At 31.7% G+C, this 25,705-nt stretch overlaps 1 protein-coding gene across 1 annotated transcript in view; it reads left to right on the top strand.

Annotated features, from left to right (window-relative positions):
• The first annotated feature begins 2,070 nt into the window (after positions 1-2,070).
• Positions 2,071-25,705, top strand: part of LOC111634229 (5'-AMP-activated protein kinase catalytic subunit alpha-2-like) — a 48,468-nt gene continuing 24,833 nt past the window's right edge. Inside the window, exon 1 of the mRNA XM_023378954.1 lies at positions 2,071-2,233. Coding sequence (XP_023234722.1) covers positions 2,125-2,233 — 109 coding nt within the window. The 5' untranslated portion in view covers positions 2,071-2,124. The remainder of the gene's footprint in view (positions 2,234-25,705) is intronic.

Here is a 25,705-nt window from a genome sequence, read left to right as displayed (position 1 = left end):
ATATAAAGGAATAATATATATTCAGTAGACCCCTCCTATAACACGGGTTCCTATAGTTCGGATTCCTATATCACGGCGAAAAAATTGCGACAGTATTCGTACAAACATGCTAAAAATACTCCTATAATTCGGTAAAACGTCATCGCCGACTCGTGTCGCGACAGGATTGCACAAACCGTTGAGTTTAAACGAGCAGCAGACCTACTAAAAACCATTTATTATTTAACGTCCATAAAAATTATATTTATATTAATGATGTCTCCAAAGTTCAGCGAATTTTCCGCAAAAAAAATAATTTATCAGGAAGCACGCGAGTGCCATTTGATGACAATCTCCACGACGAAAACAAGCTTAAGCAACGGCGTAGTCGAACTGTGCACACTCGGTAAGTAATCCTACAATTTTTTGTTTATAGCATAGTTTATATGGATTATTCCCAAAAAATTATACGTGTTTGGAAATGTTGAGTCTAATCAGGGGCGCCGCTAGCAGTTTGAACGCCCGTGTTCAATACTGATTATGCCGCCCCCTGTTTAACTACGATTACCTACGCTGAGCTTGCCAGAAAGGCTCTTTAGTGTTGTCTCATAAGGAATTATAAAAAAAAACAAAAAATATTAATAATTTAATCAATTTATGTATAATTTTGTGTTTTGATAATATAATTAAGCAATTCATCCTGTTAAAGCATCGCTTAATTAGATTATTTTCTACGCAAGATCTTTAACGTCCATCATATTCTCAGATAATCATGCACAGGGTCTAATTTATTCCGATCTTCTTGCTCTCATTCTTCTCACCCGGCACTCCAGACAGCATACAATTTGACATATTTATCAACTGTCTATGCTGTCCTGATATGGACATTCTTCACCAAAAAGTGCACAGAGCTGCCACAAGTTATTTTCCTACAATATTAATAAACGCATTTCCTTCCTGATCCGGCTATCACCAGTAGCTGGTTAAAACAACTGAACACTGATAATATTGGATGGCGTATTCGCCAAAAGGTTGGCGCGTGGAGTTTTCCAGGTTTCCTTTACGTGTCTAACACTTAAATATAGAGCAAGTTTCCCGTAGAAAATTTTTTCAGAGGGGACCCATCCAGTCATCTAATCAGCCATATTATCGACCGGCGGATGGACATGGTTGTAAAGGCATCAGCTTACTACTCTGGGGGATCCGAGATCAAGTCAGGAATTTTTCAGTGGCTATCCGTCCCAAATACATCCTGAGTCTTTCCTAAGCACCCGGCAATCCCCATTTTGGGTATGGCTGTCATAAACTAAAGGGAATTCAAAGGGCATAATAAAAAGGATTGACGGCCGGATGGCCGAGCGGTCAACGTAACAGCTACCGCTCTGGGAAAGCCGGAATCGAATCCGAATTCGATTCCCAGAGCGGTAGCTACCTGTTTATATTTACGAAGACAATTAAATTGTAATCATTGGAATTAAAATAATAGAATCTCGCACATCTTAATTTAATTAAATTTAGTTTTAAGAAAAATATAATTTAATTGAAGAGTTTAAAAAAGTAAAAAGGCTCATTTAGTTCCAAAAAATCTTCGCCATTTTTTATAACTCTTCCCGCCCTGTGGGCACTAAGAGAGCCTCTTTTAGCAAGCCTATTATGGATTCGTCCAGGCCCACAATGGGGAGGCCGGGTGATGAGGGATGGGACTCGACATATCCGAACGTACCATCCCCGAAAAATTTCTGAGAATTTATCGATCCAGTAAGGATTCGAACCCGAGTCCCCCAGAGCGGTAGGCTGCCACCTTGACCGCTCCGATCATCCGCAGTCCAACCGCGCAAAATTTATAAGATAGTATCGTGAACGAATTTAATAAAACAAACATAAATAAATTATCAAATTTTATAATTTATAATATCTATTTATAAAAGTTACCAATTAATATAAGATAATTAATTTAAAAATTTTAAAATAATTTCTTAACCCTAATTACTGTTTAGTAATAAGATTAAAAATTTAAAAATCTACTTTAAAATTTTAAATATGTAATGTAATAGTTCTCTACGTTTAAAACAAAAAAAGGAAGGGAAAGAAAAATTGTGACGTCATTCCACCAGTCTCATCAGCCATCTCGTAAATTTATCAAAGATGGCGGAGAAGGGGCAATCGTCTACTCAAGGCGGACAACCTCTGGTTAAAATTGGACATTACATTTTAGGCGAAACGTTAGGAGTAGGCACATTCGGGAAAGTTAAAAGTGAGTTAATCCGAAATTTGAAACAGAAAAAGACTTTAGATGTTATTAATTTTAAAATTAATTTTAAATTTGTGTATGATAGACTTTAAATTTGTAAATTGCCTATGTTTACATAAGCTTAATGCTTGTTTATATTTACGAAGAAAATTAAATTGTAATCATTAGAATTAAAATGATAGAATCTCGCACATCTTAATTTAATTAAATTTAGTTTTAAGAAAAATATAATTTAATTGAACGAATTTCTGTATTTTCTATTAAAACTTAATGCAAATATGAGAAAATTAATCAATATAAATTATTTCTTATGCATTAAATGAAAAAAAAGAAAAAACTGTATTAATTTATTACAGTCTACATTATAAATTCTATTGAATTGATACATAAAACGTCTTGTTTCAAGGTTAAACTTATCTTGATTCAATTATAGTAATCTTGAATAACACTGTTTACCTTTCATAGATACAAAAGAGTTGTTAAAGGAAGACAAATGTTTATTTCTCAGAGTTTTTTTTTAATGTAAAGTGGAATGAATAACTGGATGCTTTTATAAATGCAACATGTGCAAAAACCAAAAATGTAGCAAAAGAAATATAATTTATTGATGAAAACACACTTTTGACTACTTTTGGTGTTGCCAAGTTAAAATGGAAATTCCAATGAACTGTTCAAATGATTGGACGTGGCATGGTGGTGGTGGTTGTCGTTGCTGTTGTTTACAAACAAATAATTATTTTTCATGACTTCAAAAAATGACCTCCTGGTAGGGTGTCATTGTCTTTATAGTTTGTAACTGTGTTTTTTTGGTTGGTTTTATATATATCCAATTTCTCTAAACTTTTAAGATGGGCATTGTCTTTCTGGTGTGTGATATGTCTCTTGTTGAAAGAAACTTGAACTTGTTTGTCGGTTGTGAAGATTGTGAGTGTTGTGATGTCCTTTTTTAACTAAACTATTGTTCTTATAAGGATTTCTAATGTTTTGATTTATCAATCTGTATTGCTGCAGCATGTATGGATAGAAAGAGACTGATATTGCAAGATTTTCAGTAAATCTAAATGTCTGTATGGTGTTTCAAAAAGACTATGAAGAAATTTTTACTACATTTAGAAACTAGAACAGAAAAATAATTTTTTTCTTTTTTTAAATAGTTAAATGTAGGCTATAATCAAACTATTAGGTTGTTCGGAAAGTAATTTAATTTTTTTACCACTAGACAGATTAGTCGTATTTTTCCCACCTTTTTTATTCTAAACCATATTATCATTATATATTTTGACAGCTAGCATTTTAAAGCTTATTTGTAAAAAATTTTGTTTCATTTTGTGCAATTGTTTATTTTTTGTGTCCCATCAAATATGGAAGATCGAAAGCAGCATATTTTGCTCTTTTATTACCAAAAAGGTAAGAATACTGTTTAAGTGAGAAAAAAAATTGTGTGATGTGTGTGATGATGTATTGACAGAATGACAGTGCCAAAACTGGTTTACAAAATTTTGTTCTGGCAATTTCAATATTGAAGATGCACCACATTCTGGATGGCCAATTGAAGCCAATGAAAACAAAATAAAAGGTATTGATTGAAGCAAACTGCCGAATAACAACACATGAAATCACTGAGAGATTAAATTTGTCGAATTGAACTGTTTATGATAACTTGAAACAAATTGGTTTTGTTTCAAAGATTGATATATGGGTTCCACATGTTCTTAAGGAGAGATGCTATCTTTGGTGGAATTTTAAGGAAATTTTTTTTTGGAGCTTTTACCAGACAAGTTAACAATTGATTCGAAAGTGTACTGCCATCGAGTAAACAAATTGAGTAATATCATCAAACAGAAAAGGTGGCCAGAATTGATCAACAAAACAGGTGTAGTGTTTTACCACGATAATGTCAAATTTCACACAAGTTTGGTAACTCGTCAGAAACTGTTATAACTTAGATGGGATGTGCTATCACACCAATCATATTTGCCAGATCAAGCACACATGTATTATTACTTGTCCCAGGCTATACAAATTTTTTTTAAATGTAAGACATTTACTTGAAATGACAATGTCAAAAATCACTTGGATCAGTTTTTTGTAAGCAACGATCAAAACTTTTATGAATGTGAAATCATGCTACTACCAGAAACTATGACAACAAATATTTGACCAAAATGGTCAATAAATAAATCAACAAAATATTTATTATAAAAATTTTGTGTTTTTTTCCACGGAAAAAAAATGAAATTACTTTCCCAACAACCCAATAATTATTAAATAGCATAAATTTGGCTCAAACATAGGTAGTTAAGAGTCAATCATGAGCTAATTAAAAATTAATTTTGAAGATTATGGAAGAATATATCTGTCTGGAGTAAGACTAAAACTGCAACTTCTCTATGCAGATGCATAATTATTAATGCATTTGTATTGTTTAGTATAGACAGGCATATCTAGGATTTGAAAATATGGGTGTTGCTTTGGGCAGATTTAGGGATACCAAGGCATGTGCCCAGTCGCTTTTCAGAGAATATTACTTAATTACCTTAGAATTACTTTAGTTACAAACCTTATCTAATTTACTTTTGTTTTAAAATGACAAAACCAATTGCTTCAGTATCAAGGGGATGTTGCAACTGCGTAATCAATTATACTTTGCAGTTGTCTGTTCGATATATAGATTTCATGATCATTTTCACATAGAAAATGCGAATGAAATAAAATGTTTGACAAGTTGAATAAAATTTAAGTTAATGTATTTCAAATTGGAATTTTTAAATGAATTCTCCGAGGAAATTTTAATATAATGTAAAAAGAGTTTCTTAAAATAAATACTACTAATTTTTTATATAAGAATTTGGTGTAGATTAACTAGAATTCTGTTATTAAAAGATGCTGTAACCAAATTAAGTTGGGGAGCATGACTAATTTTAAGTGACATTAAATTTAAAGAGTTTATCTTGGCTGAATGCATGCTTTGTATATTGACTTAATAATGACAGGCTGTTTCAAAAATGTCTGATATAGTTTAAATTGTTTCCAAAATAGATTTATTAACCTGTTGCATAATCTGTTTGTTATTACTACACACAAACTTACAGAATTTTCTGTGAGTTTATATGAATATTTTCAATAATTTTATGAATTTATTTATATGATTTTGTTCTTTTTAAACCTACATTGAAGGTATACAAAGTCTCTCTATAACAAAATAAGTGATAAATAATTTTATATATATTGAATTACTGTACTTATAAAAATGCTAAAATGAGATTAAATAAATATATCAATTGACAATTCCAACAAACTATAAAGGGTGCTGTGTAAATTTAAAATGGCAAATGCAAGTAGGGCAAATTTGTTTACATTGACATTTGACATTAACTGATGTCTTGCATGTTGTTAATGTGGATATAGGTTCATGTTATTTAAACAAAAGTGAAAGTATAGTGAATGCAGATTATATTAATCAAATTTTAAGAAAAAAATTCAGTCAAGATTATTCTTATTGGATTGTGTTGCAACTTTCAAGTACAGTATACTAGGCTCGGTTTATTGCATTTTATCACAACTTGTTGTTACACATTGCTGTTACAATAATAATGACATTAATAAGTAACAATGTCAAATGGTAATGATAAATTAATGAAGAAAGTTTTTCTTGTGCAAAAACTCATGCTGAAATTTTTGGTAGGATTTTGTCTGGTAGTATTTTGCGATGACCCATTTTTATTTTTTAAACTTAATGTAGAAATCTGTTCACCCTTGTATTCATAGACCACTCCCATAATTTGGTTGAAGATATTTATGAACTATCCCATTTATGTAAATTACCAAATTTAAAAAATTTTTGTGCATCTCTTAAATGTTTTTTGTGTGTCACTTTGGATACTTGTATTATAAGTTATGTATCTTTACCATAGAAAAATGCACTGTTCCTACTGCTTATAACAGCAGAATTAATGATAGCTTTGAATAGGAATAAGGTAATCAATACCAGATGAGAGTGGAACAGTTTGAACTTTTGGACATGGCATTTTCAACAATATGAACAACAGTGCATTCTATCAAAACAAATATGCAGAGCCTACTCTGTTATTTGACACGATAGCCATCATTAGCTGGCCAAAGGAATTGTGCATTCAGAATGATATAGCAAATAATCTAGAAAATTTTTTAAATATTTAGATGTTTGCATCAATGTAATTCAATAAACTGATTTTGCAACTTAACCAGTTTTTCAAGACTTTTAGGCCTAAGTTGCAAAATCAATTTATTGAATTATGTTGATGCAAATATCTAAATAGTAATACTGGTAATTCCAAAAAAACAAATTTTTTTTTTTAATGCTTTAGTGAATCTGAAGATGGAATTAAAGTTTCTGAAAGCTTTTATCTTTCTAATGGTATTTATTTTGAGAATATATTTAAATATTTGTTTGTTTATGGAGCCATTATATATGTTAAGGTAACATCTAGTGTAATTCAAATTCACTAGAAATAAAGGTAATAAAACATATGCTAAAACATGATATTGTTCATTACACAAACAGTTTGGAAGCAAAGATAATATTTGCAATCTTTTAAATGAAAAGTTAAGAAAAACAATTAAAAATATTATTATTAGAAAAAAAAATTAATTATAAAAGATTTGTGAACAAAATATAAAAAGCTTCATTATTTTAGTCTAGATTTAAAAAGAGTCAGAAGAATGCAGAACATATATCATATTGACGATACATCGTATTACTCAAATACAAGACGCCGTTGATTCTATCTAACATGTTAATTTCTACATGTTCACCCACAGAAATTTTTTTTTTTTTTTTTTTTTAATGTGAAATAAACAACTTGAGACAAATTTGTCAGTACAACTGATTCTGTTGACATAAATTTGTTTAGTATTATTTTTCACTTCATGAGCACTAAGAGGCCTTTTTATTTTTCCAGCTATTATACAGAGGAAAAGTATGGCAATCTGGCAAAATCATGAACTTCAGATTTTTACATTTTTGGACTTAGGGCACCTTAAAATGTCAAAAAATGAAAAACGATTCGGGGGTAATTTCTATATATATATGGATGTTTGTATGTGGGGGCATGATTTTTCACCCTATTTGAAGTTTAACTCCTGTGCTTTTTGTTGGAAATTTCTGAAATTTTGCAAGGAAGTTTGTTTAGTAGGATGATTGATGCTATTAAATTTTGGTGGTTAAAAATTGATGGGGAGTTGAGATAAAGGGGTCATGTGTATCTCCAGTAAGGTTGGACTTAATGATGATTTTACTTGTTAGTATTTATAATTTTTTATAAAACTCATCCCTGCCCTCAAAATTAAGCTTTTTGCCATTTTATAATAGTTAAAAATATAACAAGTTTTTTAATAAAATATAACAACAGATGGCACCATGAAAATTTTAAATGTTTCCCAGAAAGTTGAGCAACTCATTTGCTGGTTTATTTTTTCTAGCATTATGGATTTGGCCAGGCCCACAGTGGGTTAGCTGAGTGGTGGGGGATGGAGTCTGGCATATCCAAATGGACCACTCAAAAAATTATTTGGATTTTTTTGACCCTTCTAGATTCAATCCCAGTTCCCCAGAGCAGTAGGCTTCCACCTTAGCCACTTGGCCATTTGGCCTGTTAGATATTTATTTCATAGTAAAGTAAGTTATATATCATTGTTTCCATGGTATCAAAATTGGAAATCTTTTCACTTTCCATGTTAGGCATGTGAATCAATACCAGATTCAATGCTTACATCTTTCCACACTCAATCATTCTCAGTGTTGTTCAAAGCAATGAAAATGTAACATTTCTTAAGAAAGTACTGCACAACTTTATTGTAATTCTTATCCAAGTAGTTATGGCTTTACTGTAATAGCTAACAAGATCAAGCTAAATTGACCTCTTAAATATTTACTTTTATGAGTATTTAATCTAATAAAATCATTAAAATGGTACAATAGAATTAGTTACAGAGAAGTAAGATAGAGATCACTGATTACATTGTATTATGTCAAGTGTAAGACACATCCCATTTCAGAGATACAAAAATCTGAAAAAAGTGCATCTTACATTCAAGTAAATAAGCCATCTGTATTCTTTATCTGTATTAAAATATTGTGTCATTGTCAACAGAGAAATTTAAAAAAATCTGCATTCCTGAATTAGCATGCCTCAATGTTTGCATTAATTATTGATGGATATTTTTCCTGTTTACTATGCTAGATTGATCACCAAGAACTTAAAATAAAGAGAAACTTTGATACATAACTATTAAGTAAATTTTTTAAAGTTTATTATGTATATATATGTTACCAGCCAAACTGATTTAGAATTATTATTTAAGTCAGGCCTGGTCAACCCAAATTATTTTGCGGGCCACTTTGATCAAGTGTAACATTACAATGGGCCACAATTTAGGCAAACATGCTTTTAAAAAAGTAAAACAAATACAAAATGAATAAGATTTCATTGTTATACCAAGAGTTCGTACTCACACTTGCACATTATAACAATGACACATGCAAATTTGCATTTATTTAATTGTTTTGGTATACACAAAATGGAAAACGAAAGCTTTAATAGATATATAATATCGCTTAGCGTGCCACACAATTTAATGTGACAGGCTGCAGGTTGACCAGGCCTGATTTAAATATATTAATGGTTAAAATAAAGTTAAAAGGCAATCAATTAGATGAACAATATTTATTCAAACATAGTCTATTTAATTATAAAAAAATGGTATTGATTAGAAGTGACACAACACTTGTACAAAACTATGAAATAAAAATAAGCTAATCAGTACTTATCAGTTTGTAATTTTTTTATTAATCCATGCACTTTTAAAGGTAATTAACTTTCAAAAATATTTTCAAAAATTGAAATGAAATAAAAAAAAACTTTTAAAGTCAAACTAAAATTAAAAATGAACTTGTTTGTGTTTCTTAGTATAACATATAAAATGTTTAATCTTTTATTTTTACAGGGTGGGTTACCGTGTACCTAGATAACCACAATGGCGGCACTTCGGACTTTTCGTGCTCTTGGCAGCCTCCTCCCAAAGGGGACCGGCAGACCGCCCATTGCTAACGTCACTATTTATTGATTCACGGTAGTTCTTGAACAAAAGAAAAAAAAGGAAACGTCTACTAAAAATGTAGTTAACCTAACCAAACCAACCTAACCGAAGCACCGCCATTGGGGTTACCTAGGTACACTTTAACCACCAGGTGTACTGTGGTGGCATTTCGAATTACACAAAATAAATTTTTTTTTTACACTGACACCTATTTGTAGTACATAAATCAGTTCGGCCTAGGTCAAACTAGTTAAGCCTAAAGTATTTAGGCCAAACTGGATTATCCTAGGCTAAACTAGTATATCCTGACATGCATAGGATAAACTAGTTTGGTCTGAAATCTGGTTTGGCCGGTAACATATATAATTATTTTTAAATATTAAAGATTTTGAAAATTCTAACAAATGCCCCATATTACTGTAAATGTCTTTCATATTTATCATTTGTAACTTTGATTTTTGTTTATATTAAAATGTCTAGATTCTTATTTATTTTTTTCTTTTTTAGAAATAAATACTTAAATTTTAAAATATTTAAATAAAACAAAAATATCTAAGCTTATATTATAAGCATTTATATATTACAAAGGCAATGGCTAGCTTGGATAAAATTCTGCTTGGAAGTTACATGGAATATTCAATGTTACTGCAAATTCCACCCAAGCTCTATGAATCTGGCTGGTTCCAGTTCAGATAAAAAATGAAGGTTGACAGCATGAGAAAGTCATCTAACCTTAAAGCATAGCAAAATCAGATCCCTACTTACAGAGCAGGCATCAGTGACTCCACGTAATGTAGAAATAATAAAGCTGAATAATACATATTACAAATTTTGAGACATTCAGATATTATGTTAATAAGGAAATTCAAGTAAAGTTTATTTATTTAAGAAGTTAGATATACATCTGCCTTCTCCAATACAGTCACTATTGGGTATATATAATCACATTAAAACAATCAGTTGATTAAAAATGGTTCTTTGCTTGAACTGTTGTGATCTGATGATGATATGGAATATCTCTAAAAATATTAAATATTCAGACTCAAATATTTCAGCATTCATCATCATTAGTATTATTTTTGTCACTCTCTAAATAACTTGAGTTATTTTTCCTGAGTAACAAGTATTCCTGTCTCATTAATAAAATATACTTTGGTGTAAATATCCTCTTTGTTAACGATGATGTATGAAAATTTGTTTGACATAAACACATGTTTATACGTAATCTAAGATGATAAAAAAATGCTAGCTGTGTTGTCATAAAAAGGATTAATGCTATTTCCAGTAAGTATAAAATAATTCAAGAGTTTTATCTAATATTTAATGAATGATTACATTTATCTTGTTTGGATTCTTATGAGATAAATCTCGTTGCTTGTTAGATTATAATAATGTGTTTGTTGTTATATTAAATTTGGTTTATTTTTATCTGCATTGTTTCCTCAGGTACTTAATTATATTTATCCAAACAGTTATGAATTTTTTTATCATTATTAGTCATTGTGCAATGGTGATTTTAGAATAAACATCATTGCACTATGACTAATGTGATGAAAGGAAACAATTATTTGACCATGTTTGCTTTTTGTTGTCATTTAATGTGTTAAGTAATCCTATTTTTAATCTTATTTCATAGATGCAATAGAGATGAGAATATGATTTAATTAAAACATTTATTTTTACAGTAATTTTTTGAAATAACCATTTTAATGTATTTGATACTATTGATGACTTAAATTATATCAAATAAAAAAATATCAAATTTAGGTCAGTGATTTCCAAAGAGAGCACTACTGCTAATTTGAAGGTGGTAGAAGATTCAAGGGAGTGCTGGAAGGCAAGGAAGACAAAAATTTATTTTGAAACAAAAATTATAAGAATATACACCAAAAGGGGGTGGTAGTCTGAAAAGTTTTGGAAACAATGAGTTATATAATTATCTTAACAAAAAAAATGTATGTAGTGAATGCATGTGTATGCATACTCGTGTGTGTAATCAGAAAAATAATAATCCCATTCTTGGTTGTTTATTATTTGTTTTATTTGTATTGATTATTGAAATGATGTTACTTATCTTAGTATTATCAGGTTATTTAATTTAATCAATGTCAAAACAATATAGATTAATATTAGAAATATTTTGAATTGATAATACAAATACAGTAGGTTTTGCTTACTGTAATAATGATATAGTAGAGTCCCGTACAACACAGGGAATTTGTTACACATTATAGGAAATCGCATTATCGAAACCTGCATTATCACACGATTTATGAAAGTTTAAACCGTGGCCTATAAGTTGAAAAAAAAAAAAATGTATACCTCTGACAAAATTTGAGGGTGTTGCTTGCTTTATTTGCGCATTGTACGAGACTCTACTGTTATCAGTTGTTTAATGTTATCAAAATTAGTAGGTTCGTAACACACAAGTTAAAATGCATTATGAAAACTTTTCTTATTATAATTGGAATTTGGTTATAATCATCATCAGGTAAGTAAGCAATCTTTTAATCTTTTATGTTATCATCCTGAATATATGGTTGATAAAGTGCGTTTGTTGTCATTATTGTTATCATTCGTAACCATGCTTTTGATATTAAATGTTGACTAAATAATCAATGTTTAATGTCTAAAACATGGTTGATTTATGGCAGTGTTTTTCAACCTGTGGGTTGCGACCCCCAGGGGGGTCTCAAAGCCTTACACGGGGGGTCGCGGGTAAAAGAAAAAGACAAGTGTTTGTAGGTCCTACACTACAATAAAAAAAAGTACAATTTCAGTGAGAAGGCTGTGCCTGTTTATTTTACAGTACAATTGGTTTTTCGATCGATATTTAGGTCTTAACAGAAAGAAAATTAAATACGTAGTTTTTAAAATCACTGATATAGTTTTAATATGGCCCTGGGGGTCGGCAGAATTTTTTAACTTGTAAAGGGGTCGAGGATTCAAGAAGGTTGAAAAACACTTATTTATGGTTTTACCTATTGAATGCAGTATAGTAGTATATTTAAATAATTTCTTGGCTATTTCTTACTCTACACATGGTCTTTAACTGCTAGGGTATAACATGTAACAATACTGGATGAATTACACATTAATTTAGTAATAAATTTTCAATTTATACAGCTTTTAATTGTTTTAACAAACCCTTTTAATTAATGCCAGTCAATAAAACCAGAAGTGTCTACTAATTATGGTTTTGCTTAGTTACCATACTTATGTGATTGGTCAGTTATCTTCAGTTTAGGTCAGTCTCAAAGTGATTACAATAAGCCATAAACAGATGTTAAAGCATATGTAATGCTTAAACAATATTTTAGTTAGCTCTAATAAATCTTCCTGCATTACATACCTTTGAAAGATTCTCCAGATGCTTTTGTTCATGAGTAAAGATAGCCCATTCCTTTGGGAGGCATGACATAATGGGTGGTGAGTAAATCTAAGGGGATGAAAAGAAGTAAGTAGATGGCAGGGGGTGCTAGAGTACTGCAGGGAAACAGTAACCCTAAGCGAGGGTTGGGGTCACTGACAACCTTTCTTTCCTCTATTAAATGGTAAGAAGAAACATTGTGTTTAATGGTTCCAGATGTGGCAAACAATATATGGTAAGTGTGTATCATAGAAAAGTTTTTCTAAGAATATTTCCAAGCCTTTCTCACTCAAGAGTAAATGGATTAGGGGGTATTGGGTACAGTTGGGGCATTGAGTATAAGTTTACGGAACTAAGGGGGCAATGGCTCAAAAAAGTTTTAGAATCACTGCTTTAAATAAAGGTCAACCCTGTCGTGGGCCTGTTATATCCCTATGGTATGTAAAAGGAACAAAGTGTGAAGACACTTTTAAAGTACAGTGGTGCCTTGAATAACGGACGCTGCAAACAATGGACTTTCTGTTTGGTCGTTACATGACTCGAGCAACGGACTGGCTGTGAACAATGGACTTTCCATTTGGCAGTTACGTGAGGTGAACAATGGACTTTCTGCGAACAAGTGCGAATGATGTTTCCACTCTTTTGCCGTTGCCAATGACAATCTGCTATTTTTATAATACATTAGTATTATTAGAATATATTATTAGTATATCTGAAGTACAGAGCTCCCATTGGGATTCAGCTTGCTCCCTTGTTTATTATGTACATCACCTTAGTGCAGGGTATTTACATTTATTCAAGTGTTGTGCAAATCATGGCTTCTAAAAAAACAGAAAGATGATTTCAATTCAAACAAAGCAAGAAATCATCAGAAGGAGTGAAAGTTGACAAAAACTTCCTTATCAAATGGGGAGAGGTTCATGAGTTTACCAACACTCATTATTCAAACAGAGCTGAGGCCAACAGGATCGATGATCTCTGCAGTGACACCCTTGCCCGTCATTTCCGACAGGTGTTGAAGAAGAGAGAGAAACAGACCATGGACATGCTTTGGACATGCTTTTCAAGAAGCAAGCTGCCAAAAAACAAAGGATGGAACAAGAGGAGTTGACTCTGCAAGTCCTGGTAGCCTCTCCTGAATCTGACTCCGATTAAAAAACAATAAAAAGGGACCTGCTGCAATGTGTAAAAAGTGTGTATCTGTATGAATGTGTAAATAAAGTGTTCCTCCACCTCCTCCTCACAACATCTGACTACCCGGCATAATTGGTGACTGCTCCATTTTCATTTTTTTTTTATGGTACAGTACAGTTATTTTATGCTTCAGAACAAATTATGTGTTTTAACATGGGAAATTGGAAAATATGTTTCGTATAACGGACTTTTCACTTAACGGATGTGCACCTGAAACGGATTAAGTACATTATATGAGGCACCACTGTATTATCCAATTGAGAACTTTTTGTAAATTTTCTAATTTTAACATTAATTAATTAATTAATATATATTTGTTTTCAAACAACTCTTCTAAAACCCAATACAATTTAATACTGTATGCAGTATGCCAACCACTGCCATATGCTATTGGGCTATATAATAGCTATAATTTATATAATTATTAAATTATCAAAACAATTTGACACTAGAGGGAGACATTAGGTGCCATCTCTTAATAAATTTAATAATTACAATTTTAATTAAATAATTTAGATTAAACTGGAAGAAACGAATTGGCCTGGTGCAGGACTCAAACCTGCAACTCCTGCTTACTGTGCAGATGCATCGCTAATTACACTACCCAGATCTCCAGTCCAATCTCGTCTTTCAGTATATAAAACATTATGCTATAACCATCATCAGTTATTATGGTGCTGCCAGGGATACATCAAGCATCATCATCCTGTAAACGCCCTAATAAAGCACTCAATCAGCCATTGTACACCCTGGCAAGGCATATATAAATAAACGAGTCTACTAAAACCTGATACAATTGATGCATCACCAGCTGACACCATAACAACTGACGATGGTTATAGTGTAATGTTATATACACTGGAAGATGATATTGGACTGGAGGTCCAGGTAGTGTAATTGGCAATGTATCCACATGGTAAGCGGAAGTTGTGGATTCAAGTCCCACTCTGGGCTGATTCTTTTCTTTCAGTTTAATCTGAATTATTTAATTAAAATTGTAATTATTAAATTTATTAAAAGATGGCACTAACGCCTCCCTCTAGTGTCAAATTGTTTGATAATTTATTAATATTATAGCCATTATATAGCCCGATAGCATACAGCAGTGGTTGCTTTATATTTATTTTCTCTTTAATTTGAAAATTCAGAAAATTTTAAGAACTTTTCATCAATAGTACAAAAAGAACATTTCCCATTTGTCTTTATTGGAAATTTTTTTCTCAAACATGTTGAGATATAAAATTGTAGCAATCGTTCCCATATACAGAATCCTTCACACATTTCCTGGCATTCTTGGACAATTTGGATGAATATGCATTACATGCAATGAAATCTACAACCATTCATTGATCAAATCTGTGGTTGTGAAGATTTTACATGTCGTCTTGTAATTCTTTCCACATTAAAACACTTGCCAGACCATCAGGTAACAAAAAATTTATGGTAAATTTGAATGTACAAAAGATTGGTTTAATCAAGAATTTATTAAAAAAACTTAACCATTAATTAGATTTTTGTCTAACTCAGTGTTGCCCAAACTTTTCAGACTACTGCACTCTTTTAGTGTGTACATTTATTTTGTTTTTTGTTTTAAAATGAATTTTTGTCCCCTCTCTAGCAACTCCTTGAGTCTTCTACCAACCTCGAGGGAGCAATTGCACCCACTTTGAGAATAACTAGTCCAGCTTATTGGTGAGAAAACACTGATAAATTGCATATGACTTCTGTATATGCACATTCCATTTGTTTTCGTATTAGGAAAAATGTAATTAAATATATAAAAATCGAGATTGTCATAGCTATAATTATTTTTGAATGAATATTGAATGCTCTCATCCTTAAAATTATCATTTTTCCTTAATTATCTACATCAAGAGTATTAATTTTTTTCTAATTAGGAAAATGTTGTTATTCAGAATGATTTTATAATTTTCTGTAAATTATTTTAAGATCATTATTGAAAATAAATTTCCAATTAAAAATTAGGATAATAATAGCTCAGTTTAACCTAAGACAATTTTATTGTTACAGTGTCCATTATAAATTTGATTAATTATTCTTTTATATATAAAAAAAGAATTCAAGGTTACTTAACATTATTGAAGGAATTGTGTAAAGAAAACTTTGACCGTGAAGTTTTTGAAATGTTATGATATGGTATAGGCAGGGGTGCACAACCTGCGGCCCGCGGGCCACATACGGCCCCCTATCAATGTTTATGCAGCCCGCGGACGGTACAGGCCAAATCCCTTCTTTCGAAGTTTCTAAGTGTAGAACTTTTTCCCTTTCACAAAGTCATTAGCACCCAACTGTTTTATGACTTTCCCTGAGGTGAGAAATGGGGGATTGTTCTATAAATAAGTCTATTTTTAGCTAACACTTTCTGCTTTAGATATCGAATATTTTAAAATGATGTTAGAACGTCATTTCCGATGTTATCGGGAAGTTTCTATTTTGGCGGGAAATCTTCAATTTTATGCTTCGGAAAACTTGCCTATTCGTCTAAATAGCGTCAAATAACAAAAATAAGTGAAAATAGCGCTGAAAAACCATGAAAATAACGATTTTTTAGCATTTGTTTACATTCTAGATTCTGATTGGTATAGTCGAATTTGAATCAATCTTTTCTGAAAAGACGCTTATTCGTCAACCTAATGTCATTCAAACTAGAAAAAAACTAACCAGAGTTCAAAAAGGAATGTACAAAAAGCTATAAAACCAATAATTTACAACAATATCTCTCCATAGACAAAGAATAGAAAAAAAATTTTTCACATCAAATTTATTATTATTAAGTTGGACCAAGAAAATTAATACTGTAGTTGGAATAGAGTCATTACGACTAAAAGGAAGCCATTTGCATTAAAATATTTTGGATTTAATAATTATTACAAACCGCGTCAAGCCATAAACTTGTCAACAAAGAGGGTTGTAAAATGATTCCGTGTAGCTAGAAAGCTGCGGTTTTTTTTGTTTGAAAGAAAACAGATATATTTAGGTTATTTAAGTAGTAAATTAATTGGAACTTTTTATTTACTTTTATTTTTACATTCTTTTTTTCGTAAATTTAAAATTAAATTATTATTTTTAATTTTTATTTTATTTGAAATTTAACAGTCGTAAACTGTGATATATTTAGGACAGAAAAAAAAAAAAATTGATTCTAGCGCCAATTTGAAACGAGATATCGCAATTTTAATAATTATATTTAAAATATTCAGATTTTCCACTGCACTGTGTTAATCACTTTTGATTCATTTCTGAACACGGGGGTAAAACTGACGGGCCATAAATATAATTTAGGTAAGAATGGTAACCACATTTATGATGGATTAGTGTCCTGCACCTGGCATGTTGACGATCTGACTCACAAATTCTGAGAAATGGTGGAGACGCCCGGACAGGGGTCGAACGAATTAAGACCTGCCTGGCCACGTGTGCGTAATAGTCTTCTGTCCCCGCCTCTTTAGTCTTTGGTCAGAGTGGATACAGAACAAAGCACGTGGTAGTCTAGCTTGCCTTATCTCAAACATGATTTGTTGCGGGCCTCAGAATTTTCGGCACAATGAGACATTGTTTTGCAGAGTGAACAGTATGGCGCCGGGCATTAAACGCAAGGTCAATCGCGAGAATCATCAGTTTCAAGAAGTGGAAGTGTGGACTAACAAGTACTGTTTTGTGCAACAGAACAACAGCATTATTTGCCTTTTGTGCAATGGAACAATAGCAGTGCCAAAAGAATTCAACCTGAAGCGACATCATGAAAGCCAACACAAGGATTTCCTTCTGCAAGGTACGGAACGCAAACGGAAAATCGAATCGTTACGACGATCACTAATCAGCCAACAAAATGTGTTCAAGAAACAATCTGGAGAACTGGATGCGGCTGTTGAAGCCAGCCTAGAAATATCTGCTTTAATAGCCAAGAATGGGAAACCTTTCACAGATGGCGATATGATAAGAAAATGACTTATCATCGCAAGTGAGATGTGTCCTGAGAAGACAGTGTTTTCAAACAATCAGTCTTAATCACATGACGATACAACAAAGAATCTCGCAAATTACATCAGACATCGCATTAATCACTTGGAGGTCCGGCCCCCAGTCAGTAAACTTAATCCTAATTTGGCCCTTCTTCAGAAAAGGTTGTGCATCCCTGGTATAGGGAAAACAATTAACATAATAATAATAAATACATATGTTTATTTATTAAATATATAACAATTTAGCCCAGATTTTCAGTAATTAATTATCTAATTGCCAGATTTTTTGAGATATAATTTGTGTAGATTGTTAAACTAAGTAATTTTGTTTTTGAAGATAGGTGGTTAGACTGCCATTTTGTATTAGTAATTAATTTAGATATTAATTTACTATAAGATGGTAACTTAATCACCCATCTTTAATCCAAATTGCATAATATCTATATTTAATTAACTGAGTTATAGCTTAATAATGAATCTGACATTATCATTTAATTATTAAGATATAATTATTAATAATTGGATCTTGGTTTACTATGTGATGATTAAGAATATTGTATTTTTAATATTAACACAAGATGGCTGTGTAACACTTGCTTTTATATCAAATTACTTAGTTTAATACTTAAATTTTTGTCAAATTATAGCCCAAAAAATTGGCATTTAGATACTTATTAATTTAGTAAATAATGTTTCTTCATTTTTATGCTTGCAGATGATCTGCAAAGAAAAGAATCAGTATAGGGCTAGAATTAAAACAAAGCTAAACAGGGCTTCTCAGCTGGAGTTGACCTAGCAATTACACTGCCCTGGGCAAGATAGTTATTTGCCATCCATTCTAGATATAGACATAGTATAATATATAAAACACCTGGTTCAATTTATGTTTTTTGGAGAGGTTGAAATTTTAGATTTCCTCTTCCATATTTGGCTTGCAAACATGGTTATTGTTTCATCTTTTGCACCTCTTTTCAGTCAAAGAAGATAGAATATTAATGTTGTTTTATAAAATAATAAGTGAGGGCTTGAATCTCTCACATTTAATTACTTAGTTATGTTCAAAAAGTAAAATAATCGATTACAGTAAGATCCCACTTAACACGGAGGATGCATTCCTAGATGACAAAGCGTTAAACTAAACAGTGTTAAACGAGGTCATGTTAACATAGAGTAAATAGAGATAGGGAAACATGCAACCAAAAATTTAAAAATTTTACTTTAATTTTAAATTATTTTTATATTATTTTGTATAATAATATATGTTAAATAACATAAACATATGCACACAGAAATGTATAATAATATATTAATTACAGTCGACCACCCTATAACACAGTAGATACATTCCGTTCTTTATGAAATTGATGTTCTACGAGTCCTTAAATACATGAGTCAATCACAGCCTGGCACATATGCAGTTTATGGACTACGGCTGTTTGAAAGGTTTTCTTTCATAAAATTAATTGATTCTAGACTAATTTGACTCAACATTTCCAAAACACACATAATTTTTTGGGAATAATCCATATAAACTATGCTATAAACAAAAAATTGTAGGATTACTTACCGAGTGTGCACCGTTCAACGACACCATTGCTTAAGCTTGTTTTCGTCGAGGAGCTTGTCATCGAATGGCACTCGCGTGCTTCCAGATAAATTATTTTTTTTGCGAAAAATTTGTTGAACTTTGGAGACATCATTAATATAAATATAATTTTTATGGACGTTAAATAATAAATGGTTTTTAGTAGATCCGCTGCTTGTTTAAACTCAACGGTTTGTGCAATATCCGCTATTGGTCTAGATTCAACCAATCCTGTCGCAACACAAGTTGGCGATGACGTTTTACTGTTATATAGGAGTCTCTTTTAGCATGTTTATATGAATATGGTCGCAATTTTTTCACCGTTATATACAAATCTGAATTATATGAACCTGTTTTATAGGGGGTCTACTGTAGTTCATTTTTTCTATATTGATATTAATAGTTCATTTTTTATGACGAAGGTCATAACGTTTCTGAAATTCTTGTTTTTTTGCAATAAAGTCGTGAAGTTTCATTTGTCACTTTTTTCTTTCCTTAAGCGAATGTTGGTAACAGAAAATTGCATCCAAAACACCTTGTTTTGCTTTTGCGCTCCTTTCAAAATCTGGATCATTTGCTACAATTTGATCAATGATTTTGGTTATCTTACCGAACTTTTACTAAGGAAATCTGTAGAGAAATTTTTTGGGTTCTTCATTTTCAGAATCACTATTTTCCAGTTCAACATGGATTCCTTGTTCTGCCAGTTCTTGAAAGTCGTCATTGATAAAGACTCTCACCAGAAACCTAGGTAACTTCTCAATATCCTGTTTGTCTACATCTCCTAGTCCTGCTGTATCGATTAGGTTGAGTTTCATCAATCTAATGACACAACGATAGGCTCTTCTCATTGAAAATTCTTGGATACCTTCAGCCATAATTCTTCCAAACTTCATTCGTGCATTTATCAGTTAATTCTTGCCAAGCGAAGCCAATATTGCCTATGGAATCCATGATGTTATATTTTTTCCAAAATTGCACCAAACAAACATAGATTTAAAGAAAGTATACCTTTTGCTGATTGGTTTGTATTCATAAATAATTGTATTATATACAAATCAATAAAATGCTGTGATAATTTAAAATTTTGAGCTTTTTTTTAGGTTTCAAGCAGACGGTGTTATCGAATCAGCGTTAAGCAGGGTCTTACTGTATCTGAAATTAAGAATGTTTTGTCGTCATTTTTGTTTTCTTTGGACAATTTTGCCGTCCTAGCAGTCTGCCTCCCTGGGCAGCTGCCCATCTTGCCAACACCTGTATTGGCCCCTGCTTCACAGTACCAAGACTACAGCCTAAGGCCATGGCAGCCAAACTGCAGTTTACAAGCCATGTGTGATTCTTCTAGACACTTACTTGTGGCTTCTGTACACTATAGTATTTTAACTATATTATATACAGTATATATAACTGTTCTAATAGAGGAAAGGATGCACCTCTTACATATTTCTAATATTCAGTGTATGGATTCTATCATGACAGGGTTTGGCTATCCCTGACTTAGGGCTTCGTATAACTTGTAACTTAGGATTACAAAAAGTTAAATGTTTTATTACTTAGCATTTAATAGTAATTAAACATTTTAAAATGTTGTTAATGTAGAATTTTTTTGGAAAATTTATAGTAGTACTATTTTCTACTTATTAAATCTTCTAATTAAATAAGTAATTCAAATAAATCAAAACTGGAAGTCAACGATCATCTATACATAACCTTGTACAGCAGCAAAAATGGTTTATTAAACTGAAAATAATTTTTGGTTATATTTAATGACCTTCTTCAGGTTGATGTTCCTTAAACCATTTTTGCATATGGTTGTGCATAGATAATTGAGTGTTTTACTACTGAAGCAGTTACTTTATGAATTATCGAAACCCAAGTTAATGAACACAATAATCATAAGATTGCAGCAGAATTTAATTTAACAAAGCTAACCTTTCTACCACATTTTAATGGTCATCTTCAGATAGATCATCATGATACATCAGCTACATCATGTTCTGTTCATTCATACTAAAGACATGTGGTTGAAATATAGTCAAAAATGTTAGTTTTATTAAATTGAATTCTAGTGGTGTTCATTAAATAAGTATATTCTGAATTTAGTCTAATTGTTTATAATAATTTTCATTGAAATTTAAAAAAGATCTGCTTTACTTTCCAGCTGTTATATATAACAGAGGAAAAGTATGGTGATTGGTCAAATATGACTCCCAAGTTCTTTACATTTGTGGATTCAGGACCTTGAAATATTAAGAAATGAAAAAAAATTGAGGGTTTTTTCATGTGTATATGTTTGGAGGGCATGATTTTGTTGACCCACTTCAGAACTTAATGTTATAACTCCTGCAACTTTAGTCAAAAATTTCTGAAATTTTGCAGGGAGGTTTCTGTATAGGGATAACTAAATGCTTACTGGAATTATTAAATAAAAATAAAACAAACACCTTTCTCTATTTTTTTGTATTTTTCGAATACTTTGTTCGCTGTAGAGTTCGAATTTTGAACTGATGATGATCGATTAAAATGATCGAAAACGTTTTTCAACGCATTAAAAGTGTGCTGGAATAGAGAAAGGTGTTTGTTTTATTTTTATTTAATAATTCCAGTAAGCATTTAGTTATTTATTTATATAATTATGGCGACGCCAGCAAAAGTATACAGGAAAGTAGTTCTCAAACTATGCAAAGCAAGAACAAAGTTCGAGTTCCTTAATCAATGCCGTCTGAATGGGGTTTTCCCGATGTCGATTCATTGTATCAGACTCCCGATAGGTTGTGACAGCTTATTGCCCAGGTTAAAGGTTCTTTGCCTCAGTAAAGCCATCAGAAGTACAAGACGGAAATATTATTCGTTGGTAAACACTCTTATCAAATTAGAAGATGAGATTTATAATGAGGACTGGACAATGTTAAAGGCAGTCAATACCAGAGTGCTTACGTTATCTGATTTGGTAGAAAGGAATTTAAGGCGTAAATATATAAAAAAGATTAAATGGCTATTCAAATGCCAAAATGTTAGACCACAGAGAAGAAAAACCTTGGTGATAACCGCTTGGGACAACATCTCACCGCCACAATGCTTAACTGATTCTTTAGAATACGGCCCATTTTTTGCTCCTACTACACCATTGATTCCTGAGAACATTATTCCTAATATTGAGTTGCTCATAAAGGGGATGAATATCACTAAACAAGATTACATCAGATGGAAGACAAGGTTCTGGGCAGAAAGTGAGAAGCAAGGTAACAAAGAAGAAAGGCGGTTCAACAAAAGCATAAAAGAAGCAAAAGATTGGCTACAAATGAATGATATTGTGCTCATAAAGGCAGATAAATCCAAGGGTATAGTGCTCCTCAAACGGGAAACGTATAACCAGAAAATAAATGAACACATCAACAACACAGAATGTCTTATTGCTCCTGATAACTATTTAGAAACATTACAGCAAAGAGTTAGGAAATTCATGTTAACTCCGTTAGCGAATCATTTGAATATGGAAAGAGGGATCATTCGAGCACCAAGGGCTCCAAGAATCTTTGCATTTGGGAAAACACACAAACCAGGATCACAGTTATGCCCAGTGGTAGAAAAGTGCAATGCACCCACTTTCAGTATAGAAAAACGACTGGTTAAATTTATACGGGAAAAAATCAAGGAGTCACCCTATTCAATAAAAAACTCGCTACAATTGGTGCAGAAACGAGAAAATATTACACTTAAGGATGAGGAGTTAATGACTGTCTTAGATTACAAGGCCTTATATCCTTCGATTAAATTACCTCCTTGCTTTTGTGCCTTGAGAGATTTTTTATTCACTAACATCAAAAATGCTATTAAATACCATAAGCACATTTTGGAATTATCTGATTTGATTTGCCATACATCGTTCTTCAAATTTGAAGGAAAAACATATCTGCAAGGACGGGGTGTACCAATGGGTAGCCCAATGTCAGCCGTTCTTTGTGAGTTAGTGCTAAGAAAGCTAGAAAGTGATAGCTTACTCTCTTTCCAGAATGATATAATAATATATGCGAGGTATGTAGATGATATCTTCGTTTTGTGGAAAAATAATAGAAATACACAACATTTTATAAGCTTAATTAACAGTAACCCGTATGGTCTAACATTAGAATTAGACCAGGAAAGTGAAAATATTGTTAATTTCTTAGATTTAACAATTACATGCAAAGAAGGTGAGATTAAAACGAATATATACCATAAGCCAGTTTATCAACCATTCATCATACCTAAGAATTCCTCAGATCCAGAACATATCAAATTGGCAGCATTTCGTTCATGGATTACAAGGGCTTACACACATTGTACCAGCATATATGACACTTATAAGGAATTGGATATACGGAGCATAGCTGAGCAACAGGGATACGGAAGAAAGGCAATCGATGCACTGATAACAAGGATGCATAAACGGAACCGGCAACAAAGAGCAACTGAACTAAGGGATAGAATTGTAATTAATTACCATCCGTCTCTAAATAGAATTATTAAGAAAGTTGCCAGAAATAGAAATGTAAAAATAATTTATAGACGTAATCCTACAGTATATAAGCTCCTAAGAAATGATAAGAAAAGATATGAACGTAATAGCATGACAGGAGTGTACTCAATACCTATGAAGGACCATAGATTTAACTCCGACCTAGTATATACAGGAGCAACTATGCGGAACCTAAAGAAAAGGATTGATGAGCACAAATACTCAGTAAATAGGAGCCTTGATAGCACGGTCCTCGCAGCGTTTGCAAAGCAACAAGGAATTGAAGTATACTGGGATCAGGCAGCAATTATTAAACCTACAAGATCGATACAAGCGGTGAAACATCTGGAAAAAGTTGAAATACACAAGGCACATACGACCGCGCAGTGCATCAACTACAGAGACGCCAAAAGTTTATCAACAGCCTGGAAGTCCTTTTATGATAACATAGATTAAGTATCGCAACCCCATATGTGGCATTTTTATAGTATTAATTGATATATAATGTTGTTATTTTTAATTACTTAGGTTTAAACCATACGTTTTATAAGTACGCGCATGCGCTTTAGCGTTAAGTTGTAAAGAAGCGATGGAAAAGAATTTTTTTGTATTTTTCGAATACTTTGTTCGCTGTAGAGTTCGAATTTTGAACTGATGATGATTGATTAAAACGATCAAAAACGTTTTTCAACGCATTACAAGTGTGCTGCAATAGAGAAAGGTGTTTGTTTTATTTCTGTATAGGGATTGAAGCTATTAAATTTTGATGGTTAAAGATCATTCAAGATATGATACGACCCCCTGTATCTTCCCATCCCCTGGGGTGATAGAAGGGTCTCATATATCGAGTGGGGTTGGACTTATTGATTTTATTCCTTATCAGCATTTACAACTTTTTAAAAAAAATTATATCTACCCTCAAAATTAAGCTTTTTGCTATTTTATAATAATAATATAAAAGTTTTTTTAATAAAATCTGATAACAGATAGCATCGTGCACAGTTTTAACTGTTTCTGGGAAAGTCATGTAACTCATTACTGAAAAAATTTTTTTTTTTTTTGAATTAGAAATTTAAATTACTTGATTATTCTTTGGCTTTGTTTTAAGTCTGTTAAAGAACCTAATTTGGCCTAAAAGTAGTAGTTAGCCTACCTTCTTGTACTAAGATTAATAATTAGAATTAACAGCTTTCATTAATATGTATATGTGAAGCAGATGATGTTTCTTCTGTTTAATTTTCTTAAAAATATTATATAGCTAAGAATTCTTGCAATTTGAAATGCTGAAAAATGTAGTAATATGATAAAACAAAAATTTCCCCCACACTGGGTCATATAAGACAAAAAATGTACACTCTGTAACCAATATCTGGCGTGAAAAATTCAAATACAGGTTGGCAGACGCTTTCGATGCCCCTCCTGGGCTCTTCTTCAGGCCAAATTTGCTGTAACTGGATTCTTATAATCGAATGGTTTTTTTGATTATAAGAATCCAGTTACAGCAAATTTGGCAGCTGTTTGATTTTTTTTTTTTAAACTTAATTGTGTACATAGAATCTTTTTTAGATAATTGATTTAGATTGTCTTTATCAGAGAGACATTTACTTTACATTTTGGGTTTCATTTAGTTAAGACATTGGTGTCGTAACTAAATCCTTTAGTATTGACCTCATAAAATTGGCAATGCTTGTCTAATTTTTACTTGTTTTAAAGACAATATTCTCTATAAAATGTATTATTTTTTTAAAAAAATAAATAAATATTCTAT

The sequence above is a fragment of the Centruroides sculpturatus genome, unplaced genomic scaffold (genome assembly GCF_000671375.1).
Source record: "Centruroides sculpturatus isolate CEXI.00-Female unplaced genomic scaffold, Cexi_2.0 scaffold361, whole genome shotgun sequence".
Taxonomy (NCBI): domain Eukaryota; kingdom Metazoa; phylum Arthropoda; class Arachnida; order Scorpiones; family Buthidae; genus Centruroides; species Centruroides sculpturatus.
This window is presented reverse-complemented; position numbering and strand designations above follow the sequence as displayed.